Source organism: Nerophis lumbriciformis, linkage group LG01 (assembly GCF_033978685.3).
Source record: "Nerophis lumbriciformis linkage group LG01, RoL_Nlum_v2.1, whole genome shotgun sequence".
NCBI classification, from domain to species: domain Eukaryota; kingdom Metazoa; phylum Chordata; class Actinopteri; order Syngnathiformes; family Syngnathidae; genus Nerophis; species Nerophis lumbriciformis.
This window is the reverse complement of record NC_084548.2, coordinates 63,501,025-63,515,000: the sequence shown is the minus strand read 5'-3', so window position 1 is coordinate 63,515,000 and position 13,976 is coordinate 63,501,025. Positions and strand designations below refer to the sequence as shown.

Here is a 13,976-nt window from a genome sequence, read left to right as displayed (position 1 = left end):
TACACACTTTTAAACACCTTTACACACCTGTACACACTTTTAAATAACTTTACACACCTTTACACACATGCACACTCTTTTGCAGACCTACACCTGGACACGCCTCTACACACCTGTAAACCCCTGTCCACACCGTTAAACATCTTTCGACACATGTCCACACCTTTACACACCTGTACATTCCTTTAAACATCTGTACACACCTTTACACAACTGTACACACCTGTACCTGCCTCCACGCACCTGTACAAACCTTTAAACACCTTTACACACCTGTACACACTTTTAAACACCTTTACACACTTTTAAATACCTTTACACACCTTTACACACATGCAAACTCTTTTGCAGACCTACACCTGGACACACCTCTACACACCTGTAAACCCCTGTACACACTGTTAAACATCTTTCAACACATGTCCACACCTTTACACGCCTGTACATTCCTTTAAACATCTGTACGCACCTTTAAACACATTTACACACCTTCACACAACTGTACACACCGTTATATGCCTGGACACACCTGTACCCACCTCTACACACTTTTAAACACCTGTACACACCTTTAAACACCGGTACACACCTTTAAACACATTTACACACCTGTACACACCTGGACATGCCTGTAAACACCTTTATACGCCTTGACACACCTGTACACTCCTTTAAACGCCTGGACAAACCTGTATACACCTTTAAACACATTTACACACATTTACACAACTGTACACACCTGTACACATCTTTTTACACCTGGACACACCTGTATAAACCTTTTAAACACCTTTACACACCTGTACACACTTTTAAGTACCTTTACACACATGCAAACTCTTTTGCAGACCCACACACAACCTGGACACGCCTCTACACACCTGTAAACCCCTGTACACACCGTTAAACATCTTTACACACCTGTGCACACCTGTACACTCCTTTGAACACCTGGACTCACCTTTACACACATGCAAACACCTGTACACGCCTGTCCATACCTGTACACGCCTGTCCATACCTGTACACGACTTCAAAAACCTGTACCCCCCTACATGTCTCTACACACCTGTAAACACCTGTACACACCTGTACACTCCTTTATACACCCTTACACACCTTTACAAGCCTGTACACGCCTATAAACACGTACTACTTACACCTACACTATGTAGTACACAACTGTGTGTAAAGGTGTGTCTACTACTGTGTGGAAGATGAAGTACTTCTAGAGAACATACTGTAGCAGTACTAGTATTTTTACAGGACATAGTGTAGTAGAAGTAGTACATTTACATAAAATAGTGTAATAAAATAGTGTAGTAGTAGTACTTTTACAAGACATAGTGTTGTAGAAGTAGTACATTAACAGAAAATAGTGTAGTAAAATAGTGTAGTAGTACTTTTAAAGGACGTAGTGTTGTAGAAGTAGTACTTTTACGGAACATACTGTAGTAGTAGTTGTAGTACTTTTACAAAATATAGTGAAGTGGAAGTAGTACTTTTACAGATCATAGTGTAGTAGTAGTATTTTACAGAACCTACTGGAGTAGAAGTACTACTTTTACAGATCATAGTTTAGTAGCAATAGTACTTTTACAGAAATAGTGTAGTAGAAGTAGTAATTTTACAGATCATAGTGTAGTGGAAATAGGACATTTACAGTACATAGTGTAGTAGAAGTAGTATGTTTTAAAGAATATAGTGTAGTAGAAATAGTACTTCTACAGAACAAAGTATAGTGGTAATACTTATAAAGCACACGTTGTAGTAGAAGTAGTACTTTTACAGGACATAGTGTAGTAGTACTTTTACAGAACATGGTGTAGTAGAAGCAGTACTTTTACAGCACATAATGTAATAAAAGTAGTACTTTTACAGAACATAGTGTAGTAGTTGTTCTTTTACACAACACAGTTTAGTACAAGTAGCACTTTTATAGGACATAACATAGTAGAAATACTACTTTTATCGATCATAGTGTAGTAGTACTTTTACAGGCCATAGTATAGTGGTAGTACTTTAAAAGAACACGGTGTAGTAGAAGTAGTACTTTTACATGACATAGTGTAGTAGTACTTTGACAGACAATGGTGTATTAGTAGTAGTACTTGTACAGTACATAGTGTAGTAGAAGTAGTACTTTTAAAAGACATAGTGTAGTAGAAGTAGTACTTTTACAGATCATACTGTAGTAGAGGTCGTACACACACTACTACTGTAAAGAATGTAGTTTTACAGAACTTCACCAGGGGAAATACTGCAGTATTAATATCAGATGTTACTGCAAATACAAACAATCACCAGTTATTCATACGTTGAATATTTGAGTATATTTAGGAAACAAATAGTTCAAAGTTTAAAGTGGAAAGTCTTGAAAACCAAGCCAACCTTTTGCCGTGAAATGGTTCAAGATGATAGTTCATGTGTTCATGGTGATAGTCCAGTTGTTCATGATGATAGTCCATGTGTTCATGATCATGTGTTCATGATGATAGTCCATGTGTTCATGATGATAATTTGTGTGTTCATGGTGATTGTCCATTTGTTCATGATGACAGTCCATGGGCTCATGATGATAGTTCATGTGTTCACGATGATAGTTCATGTGTTCATGATGATAGTCCATGTGTTCATGATGATGGTCCCTGTGTTCCCGATGATAGTTCATGTGTTCATGATGATAGTTCATGTGTTCATGATAATAGTCCATGTGTTCATGATGATAGTCCATGTATCCATGATGATAGTTCATGTGTTCATAATGATAGTTCATGTGTTCAAAATGATAGTTCATGTAATCATTATGATTACATGAACTATCATCATGAACACATGAACTATCATCATGAACACATGTACTATCATTTTGAACACATGAACTATCATCATGAACACATGAACTATTATCATGAACATATGCACCATAATCATGAACATATGAACCATCATGTGTTCATGATGATAGTTCATGTGTTCATGGTGATAGTCCATGTGTTCATGATGATAGTTTGTGTTCATGATGATAGTCCATGTGTTCATGATAGTTCATGTGTTCATGTTGATGGTTCATATGTTCATGATGATAGTTCATGTGTTCATGATGATAGTCCATGTGTTCATAATGATAGTTCATGTGTTCATGATGATAATCCTTGTGTCCATGATGATAGTCCATGTGTTCATGATGATAGTTCATGTGTTCATGGTGATAGTCCATGTGTTCATGATGATAGTCCATGTGTTCATGATGATAGTCCATGTATCCATGATGATAGTTCATGTGTTCAAAATGATAGTACATGTGTTCATGATGATAGTTCATGTGTTCATGATGATAGTTCATGTAATCATAATGATGGTTCATGTGTTATGATAGTTAATGTGTTCATAATGATGGTTCATGTGTTCAGGATGATAGTTCATGTGTTCATGTTGATAGTTCATGTGTTCATGATGATAGTTCATGTGTTCATGATGATGGTTCATGTGTTCATGATTATGGTTCCTATGTTCATGATAATAGTTCATGTGTTCATGATGATAGTCCATGTGTTCATAATGATAGTTCATGTGTTCATGATGATAGTCCATGTGTTCATGATGATAGTTCATGTGTTCATGGTGATAGTCGATGTGTTCATGATGATAGTTTGTGTTCATGATGATAGTTCATGTGTTCATGATAGTTCACGTGTTCAGGATAATAGTCCATGTGTTCATGATGATAGTCCACGTATCCATGATGATAGTTCATGTGTTCATGGTGATAGTCGATGTGTTCATGATGATAGTTTGTGTTCATGATGATAGTTCATGTGTTCATGATAGTTCACGTGTTCAGGATAATAGTCCATGTGTTCATGATGATAGTCCATGTATCCATGATGATAGTTCATGTTTTCATGATGATAGTCCATGTGTTCAGGATGATGGTTCATGATGATAGTTCATGTGTTCATGATGATAGTCCATGTTTTCATGTTGATTGTTCATGTGTTCATGATGATAGTCCATGTGTTCATGATGATAGTCCATGTATCCATGATGATAGTTCATGTGTTCAAAATGATAGTACATGTGTTCATGATGATAGTTCATGTGTTCATGATGATAGTTCATGTAATCATAATGATGGTTCATGTGTTATGATAGTTAATGTGTTCATAATGATGGTTCATGTGTTCAGGATGATAGTTCATGTGTTCATGTTGATAGTTCATGTGTTCATGATGATAGTTCATGTGTTCATGATGATGGTTCATGTGTTCATGATTATGGTTCCTATGTTCATGATAATAGTTCATGTGTTCATGATGATAGTCCATGTGTTCATAATGATAGTTCATGTGTTCATGATGATAGTCCATGTGTTCATGATGATAGTTCATATGTTCATGGTGATAGTCGATGTGTTCATGATGATAGTTTGTGTTCATGATGATAGTTCATGTGTTCATGATAGTTCACGTGTTCAGGATAATAGTCCATGTGTTCATGATGATAGTCCATGTATCCATGATGATAGTTCATGTTTTCATGATGATAGTCCATGTGTTCAGGATGATGGTTCATGATGATAGTTCATGTGTTCATGATGATAGTCCATGTTTTCATGTTGATTGTTCATGTGTTCATGATGATAGTCCATGTTTTCATGATGATAGTCCATGTGTTCATGATAGTTCATGTGTTCATGATGATAGTCCATGTGTTCATGATGATAGCCCATGGTTTCATGATGATAGTTCATGTGTTCATGATGATAGTTCATGTGTTCATGATGATAGTCCATGTTTTCAGGATGATGGTTCATGTGTTCATGATGATGGTTCATGTGTCCATGATGATAGTTAATGTGTTCATGATGATGGTTCATGATGATAGTCCATGTTTTCATGATGATAGTCCATGTTTTCAGGATGATGGTTCATGTGTTCATGATGATAGTCCATGTGTTCATGATGATGGTTCATGATGATAGTTCATGCGTTCATGATGATAGTCCATGTTTTCATGATGATAGTCCATGTTTTCATGATGATGGTTCATGTGTGCATGATGATAGTCCATGTTTTCATGTTGATTGTTCATGTGTTCATGATGATAGTCCATGTTTTCATGATGATAGTTCATGTTTTCATGATGATAGTCCATGTGTTCATGATGATGGTTCATGATGATAGTTCATGTGTTCATGATGATAGTCCATGTGTTCAGGATGATGGTTCATGATGATAGTTCATGTGTTCATGATGATAGTCCATGTTTTCATGTTGATTGTTCATGTGTTCATGATGATAGTCCATGTGTTCATGATGATAGTCCATGTATCCATGATGATAGTTCATGTGTTCAAAATGATAGTACATGTGTTCATGATGATAGTTCATGTGTTCATGATGATAGTTCATGTAATCATAATGATGGTTCATGTGTTATGATAGTTAATGTGTTCATAATGATGGTTCATGTGTTCAGGATGATAGTTCATGTGTTCATGTTGATAGTTCATGTGTTCATGATGATAGTTCATGTGTTCATGATGATGGTTCATGTGTTCATGATTATGGTTCCTATGTTCATGATAATAGTTCATGTGTTCATGATGATAGTCCATGTGTTCATAATGATAGTTCATGTGTTCATGATGATAGTCCATGTGTTCATGATGATAGTTCATATGTTCATGGTGATAGTCGATGTGTTCATGATGATAGTTTGTGTTCATGATGATAGTTCATGTGTTCATGATAGTTCACGTGTTCAGGATAATAGTCCATGTGTTCATGATGATAGTCCATGTATCCATGATGATAGTTCATGTTTTCATGATGATAGTCCATGTGTTCAGGATGATGGTTCATGATGATAGTTCATGTGTTCATGATGATAGTCCATGTTTTCATGTTGATTGTTCATGTGTTCATGATGATAGTCCATGTTTTCATGATGATAGTCCATGTGTTCATGATAGTTCATGTGTTCATGATGATAGTCCATGTGTTCATGATGATAGCCCATGGTTTCATGATGATAGTTCATGTGTTCATGATGATAGTTCATGTGTTCATGATGATAGTCCATGTTTTCAGGATGATGGTTCATGTGTTCATGATGATGGTTCATGTGTCCATGATGATAGTTAATGTGTTCATGATGATGGTTCATGATGATAGTCCATGTTTTCATGATGATAGTCCATGTTTTCAGGATGATGGTTCATGTGTTCATGATGATAGTCCATGTGTTCATGATGATGGTTCATGATGATAGTTCATGCGTTCATGATGATAGTCCATGTTTTCATGATGATAGTCCATGTTTTCATGATGATGGTTCATGTGTGCATGATGATAGTCCATGTTTTCATGTTGATTGTTCATGTGTTCATGATGATAGTCCATGTTTTCATGATGATAGTTCATGTTTTCATGATGATAGTCCATGTGTTCATGATGATGGTTCATGATGATAGTTCATGTGTTCATGATGATAGTCCATGTTTTCATGTTGATTGTTCATGTGTTCATGATGATAGTCCATGTTTTCATGATGATAGTCCATGTTTTCATGATGATGGTTCATGTGTGCATGATGATAGTCCATGTTTTCATGTTGATTGTTCATGTGTTCATGATGATAGTCCATGTTTTCATGATGATAGTTCATGTTTTCATGATGATAGTCCATGTGTTCATGATGATGGTTCATGATGATAGTTCATGTGTTCATGATGATAGTCCATGTTTTCATGTTGATTGTTCATGTGTTCATGATGATAGTCCATGTTTTCATGATGATAGTCCATGTTTTCATGATGATGGTTCATGTTCATGATGATAGTCCATGTTTTCATGTGTTCATGATGATAGTCCATGTTTTCATGATGATAGTTCATGTTTTCATGATGATAGTCCATGTGTTCAGGATGATGGTTCATGATGATAGTCCATGTGTTCATGATGATAGTCCATGTTTTCATGCTGATTGTTCATGTGTTCATGATGATAGTCCATGTTTTCATGGTGATAGTTCATGTTTTCATGATGATAGTCCATGTGTTCATGATGATGGTTCATGATGATAGTCCATGTTTTCATGATGATAGTCCATGTTTTCATGATGATAGTCCATGTGTTCATGATGATGGTTCATGATGATAGTCCATGTTTTCATGATGATAGTTCATGTGTTCATGATGATAGTCCATGTTTTCATGTTGGTTGTTCATGTGTTCATGATGATAGTCCATGTTTTCATGATGATAGTCCATATTTTCATGATGATGGTTCATGTGTTCATGATGATGGTTCATGTGTTCATGATGATAGTTCATGTGTTCATGATGATAGTTCATGTTTTCATGATGATGGTTCATGTGTTCAGGATGATAGTTCATGTGTCCATGATGATAGTTCATGTTTTCATGATGATGGTTCATGTGTTCATGATGATAGTTCATGTTTTCAGGATGATATTCCATGTTTTCATGATGACGGTTCATGTTTTCGGGAGGATAGTTATTGTGTTTATGATGATAGCCCATGTGGTCATGATGATGGTTCATGTGTTCATGGTCATTATGGCGTGGCGTCATGAATGTGTTTACACAGCAGCAGAGAAATCCTCGTGCTTGTCGGAGATAATATGTTATCTTTGAAAAGCAGCATCAGCCAATGACAGCCCTCCTACTTCCTTCACCAGCTATGATGTCATCGTGTTCATACATTAGTCACGGTCCGCCTCCATTCTGCAGCAACAAACACAACATGTCACTGTAACAAACACGTGGATTATGTCATCGTAACAAACATGTTGATGATGTCATCATAATATACATGTTGATGATGTCCTTGTAATACATGTTGATGATGTCATCGTAACTAACATGTTGATGATGTCATCATAATATACATGTTGATGATGTCTTTGTAATACATGTTGATGATGTCATCGTAACTAACATGTTGATGATGTCATCAGACGGGTGAGTGACCCCAGGTCCTACTTCCTGTCGTTAAAAAGGACGGGTGAGTGACCCCAGGTCCTACTTGCCGCTTCATTGCATCCCAGTTTGCAGGCACAAACACAATATCCATCAGTCATATAGTTGTTTATTTTGTCTTGTCAACATTGTCACAGTTGAAGTTGTACAATAACTGGGCTCTGAAGTGACTCACTACTGTACTCACTGTACAAACAGAACAAACATGTGGTTTTCCTTTCAATGAGTCCCACAACACACAAACAATGTCGTGTGTGTGTGTGTGTGTGTGTGTGTGTGTGTGTGTGTGTGTGTGTGTGTGTGTGTGTGTGTGCGTGTGTGTGTGCTTTTTGTATTTGGGACTTTGAAGGACACGTTCTGATATGTTGAGCTTCATTGGTCCGTGTTTGTACAAGTTGAATAGAATAGATTGCATCATATTGACAATATTTACACTTCTTCTAGCGCCATCTTGGTCCTTTACACCTCGGGAGGACAAAACACTTTCACTTCAACATTCAACATATTTACAAAATAAAAGCCCTCAGCCCAGGAAGGAAGTGCATGTTGTTTATGTTGGTGACGGACAAAATAACTTTGTTTGTGACGTACACAATGACTTTGTTTATGTTTATGACATACACAATAACTTTGTTGTTTATGTTTGTGACGTACACAATAACTTTGTTTATGTTTATGACGTACACAATGACTTTGTTGTTTATGTCTGTGATGTACACAATGACTTTGTTGTTTGTTTGTGACGTACACACTAACTTTGTTGTTTATGTTTGTGACATACACAATGACTTTGTTGTTTATGTTTGTGACGTACACACTAACTTTTTTGTTTATGTTTGTGACGTACACAATGCCTTTGTTGTTTATGTCTGTGATGTACACAATGACTTTGTTGTTTGTTTGTGACGTACACACTAACTTTGTTGTTTATGTTTGTGACGTACACACTAACTTTTTTGTTTATGTTTGTGACGTACACAATGACTTTGTTGTTTATGTTTGTGACGTACACAATGACTTTGTTTATGTTTGTGACGTACACAAGGACTTTGTTGTTTATGTCTGTGATGTACACAATAACTTTGTTGTTTGTTTGTGACGTACACAATGACTTTGTTTATGTTTGTGACGTACACAATGACTTTGTTTATGTTTGTGACGTACACAACAACTTTGTTGTTTATGTCTGTGATGTACACAATAACTTTGTTGTTTGTTTGTGACGTACACAATAACTTTGTTGTTTGTTTGTGACATACACAATAACTTTGTTGTTTATGTCTGTGATGTACACAATAACTTTGTTGTTTGTTTGTGACGTACACAATGACTTTGTTGTTTATGTCTGTGATGTACACAATAACTTTGTTTGTTTGTGACGTACACAATAACTTTGTTTGTGACGTACACAATGACTTTGTTTGTGACGTACACAATGACTTTGTTGTTTGTTTGTGACATACACACTAACTTTGTTGTTTATGTTTGTGACGTACACAATAACTTTGTTGTTTGTTTGTGACCTACACAATAACTTTGTTTGTGACGTACACAATGACTTTGTTTGTGATGTACACAATAACTTTGTTGTTTGTTTGTGACGTACACAATAACTGTGTTGTTTGTTTGTGACATACACAATGACTTTGTTGTTTGTTTGTGACATACACAATGACTTTGTTTGTGACGTACACAATAACTTTGTTGTTTGTTTGTGACGTACACAATGACTTTGTTTGTGACGTACACAATAACTTTGTTTGTGACAAACACAATAACTTTGTTGTTTGTTTGTGACATACACAATGACTTTGCTCTTTGTTTGTGACGTAGACAATGACTTTGTTTATGTTTATGACGTACACACTAACTTTGTTGTTTGTGACGTACACAATAACTTTGTTTGTTTGTGACGTACACAATGACTTTGTTTATGTTTATGACGTACACAATAACTTTGTTGTTTGTTTGTGACGTACACAATGACTTTGTTGTTTGTTTGTGATGTAGACAATGACTATGTTTATGTCTGTGACGTACACAATGACTTTGTTGTTTGTTTGTGACGTAGACAATGACTTTGTTTATGTCTGTGACGTACACAATAACTTTGTTTGTTTGTGACGTACACAATGACTTTGTTTATGTTTATGACGTACACACTAACTTTGTTGTTTGTTTGTGACGCACACAATATTTTTGTTGTTTGTTTGTGACGTACACAATGACTTTGTTTATGACGTACACAATAACTTTGTTGTTTATGTCTGTTACGTACACAATAACTTTGTTGTTTATAATTGTGACATACACAATAACTGTGTTGTTTATGTTACTCAATAACTTTGTTGTTTGTTTGTGACGTACACAATGACTTTGTTTGTGACACACACAATAACTTTGTTGTTTGTTTGTGACGTACACAATGACTTTGTTTGTGACACACACAATAACTTTGTTGTTTGTTTGTGACGTACACAATGACTTTGTTTATGTTTATGACGTACACAATAACTTTGTTGTTTATAATTGTGACATACACAATAACTTTGTTGTTTATGTTACACAATAACTTTGTTGTTTGTTTGTGACGTACACAATGACTTTGTTTGTGACACACACAATAACTTTGTTGTTTGTTTGTGACGTACACAATGACTTTATGTTTATGATGTACACAATAACTTTGTTGTTTATGTTTGTGACGTACACGATAACTTTGTTGTTTGTGATGTACACAATGACTTTGTTTGTGACGTACACAATAACTTTGTTGTTTATGTCTGTGACGTACACAATATCTTTGTTCATGTTTGTGACGTACACAATCACTTTGTTCATGTTTGTGACGTACACAAACATTTTATTTATGTCTGACGTACACAATAACTTTGTTTATGTTTGTGACATACACAATAACTTTGTTTATGTTTGTGACGTACACAATAACTTTGTTGTTTATGTCTGTGACGTACACAATCACTTTGTTTATGTTTGTGATGTACACAATAACTTTGTTGTTTATGATGTACACAATAACTTTGTTCATGTTTATGACGTACACAAACATGTTTATGACGTACACAAAAACTTTATGTTTGTGACATACACAATAACTTTGCTGTTTATGTTTGTGACGTACACAATAAATTGTTTGTTTGTGACGCACATAATAACTTTGTTGATAAACAACAAAGTTATTATGTTATGTTATTTGTGCCGTACACAATAACTTTGTTGTTTATGTTTATGAGGTGAATAAAAACGTTGTTGTTGAACACATGCTGACTGACAGCAGAAACGCGACAAGACAAATATTAACAAAGTCCAAAACAAAAAACAAACAAACATACAAAACAAACAATAATAATCATTAAAAAACAGTCAATCAATAGGCTGATTTTTCTTCCTTTTTCAGCTCACAGTGAAAAGGACGAGTGATGCATCATAATCATAATCAGGATGATAAACATTAGATAGAATCATGATCAGAATCATAATCACCATCATAGTCATAATCATAAACATAATCACAATCAAAAATAATCACCATCATAATCAATATTTAGAATCATAATCACCATCATAATCATAGTTTAATCATAATGATAATCATAATGATAAGCATAGTCATAATGATAGTCATAATCATAATGATAAGCATAGTCATAATGATAGTCATAATCATAATAATAACCATATAACCATAATGATAATCATAATCAGTCATAATCATACTCATAATGATAATCATAATCATATTCAGTCATAATCAAAATCATAGTCATCATCGTAATCATATTCAAGTTCATAATCATAGTCATAATGATAATCATAGTCATAATGATAATCATAGTCATAATGATAATCATAGTCATAATCATGCAGTGCTTTGTTGTTTGTTCTTCCTCCTGCAGACTAACATCATGGGAATGATACAAAACATACTGGTGATATGTGATGACACAAGAATATTACAACAATGTGGACGCTCATAATAAACTCTTATTGTACAAACTTATTCTTTCATAGATTTCACTTTCTTTCTTTTACATTTTCGCGCTTCAACTTCATTTCCTGAAAGACTTAAGCTTTTTTTTTCTTTTTTTTTTCCATGTGCTTATCCAGCAAAATATTTGTGTTGAGTCCAAGGAGAAGTATATTCCTTTATTAAAATATGTACACACATTCCGGGCTTTCTTCCCCTTGTAACTATTTATATTTATATATATTTATATATATTTATATTCATATTCCTAAATGGACATTGAGTGGATCTTTGAGCTGAATCTCATCCCGGACAACAGAAGACTTCATTTCAGCGTTTGGAAGATGGATTGCACGTCGACTAACACTGCGTTGTTGTACAATGTGCAGAGAACGTTAACTACTATGTTGTACAATGTGCGGAGAACGTTAACTACTATGTTGTTGTACAATGTGCAGAGAACGTTAACTACTATGTTGTTGTACAATGTGCAGAGAACGTTAATTACTGTGTTGTTGAACAAAGTGCGGAGAACGTTAACTACTATGTTGTACAATGTGCAGAGAATATTAACTATTATGTTGTTGTACAATGTGCAGAGAACGTTACCTACAATGTTGTTGTACAATGTGCAGAGAACGTTACCTACAATGTTGTTGTACAATGTGAAGAGAACGTTAACTACTATGTTGTTGTACAATGTGCAGAGAACGTTACCTACAATGTTGTTGTACAATGTGCAGAGAACGTTAACTACTATGTTGTTGTACAATGTGTGGAGAACGTTAACTACTATGTTGTACAATGTGCAGAGAACGTTAACTACTATGTTGTTGTACAATGTGCAGAGAACGTTAACTACTATGTTGTACAATGTGCGGAGAACGTTAACTACTATGTTGTACAATGTGCAGAGAACGTTAACTACTATGTTGTACAATGTGCAGAGAACGTTAACTACTATGTTGTACAATGTGCAGAGAACGTTAACCACTATGTTGTACAATGTGCGGAGAACGTTAACTACTATGTTGTACAATGTGCAGAGAACGTTAACTACTATGTTGTTGTACAATGTGCGGAGAACGTTAACTACTATGTTGTACAATGTGCAGAGAACGTTAACTACTATGTTGTTGTACAATGTGCAGAGAACGTTACCTACAATGTTGTTGTACAATGTGCAGAGAACGTTAACTACTATGTTGTTGTACAATGTGCGGAGAACGTTAACTACTATGTTGTACAATGTGCAGAGAACGTTAACTACTATGTTGTTGTACAATGTGCGGAGAACGTTAACTACTATGTTGTACAATGTGCAGAGAACGTTAACTACTATGTTGTTGTACAATGTGCAGAGAACGTTACCTACAATGTTGTTGTACAATGTGCAGAGAACGTTACCTACAATGTTGTTGTACAATGTGAAGAGAACGTTAACTACTATGTTGTTGTACAATGTGCAGAGAACGTTACCTACAATGTTGTTGTACAATGTGCAGAGAACGTTAACTACTATGTTGTTGTACAATGTGTGGAGAACGTTAACTACTATGTTGTACAATGTGCAGAGAACGTTAACTACTATGTTGTTGTACAATGTGCAGAGAACGTTAACTACTATGTTGTACAATGTGCGGAGAACGTTAACTACTATGTTGTACAATGTGCAGAGAACGTTAACTACTATGTTGTACAATGTGCAGAGAACGTTAACTACTATGTTGTACAATGTGCAGAGAACGTTAACTACTATGTTGTACAATGTGCAGAGAACGTTAACCACTATGTTGTACAATGTGCGGAGAACGTTAACTACTATGTTGTACAATGTGCAGAGAACGTTAACTACTATGTTGTTGTACAATGTGCGGAGAACGTTAACTACTATGTTGTACAATGTGCAGAGAACGTTAACTACTATGTTGTTGTACAATGTGCAGAGAACGTTAACTACTATGTTGTTGTACAATGTGC

General features: G+C 35.1%; 1 protein-coding gene across 3 annotated transcripts in view; it reads right to left on the bottom strand.

Annotated features, from left to right (window-relative positions):
* The window catches only part of LOC133570883 (IQ motif and SEC7 domain-containing protein 1-like), a 236,352-nt gene that overhangs the window by 1,304 nt on the left and 221,072 nt on the right, over positions 1-13,976 (bottom strand). The window contains exon 15 of one of the 3 annotated variants that reach the window (XM_061923749.1): positions 7,705-7,753. The exons of 1 other annotated variant lie outside the window; for it this stretch is intronic. In XM_061923749.1, coding sequence (XP_061779733.1) covers positions 7,725-7,753 — 29 coding nt within the window. In that variant the 3' untranslated portion in view covers positions 7,705-7,724. Of the gene's footprint in view, positions 1-7,367; positions 7,754-13,976 lie in introns of those variants that run through there. One more of the 3 variants, XM_061923741.1, reaches the window with a different exon arrangement.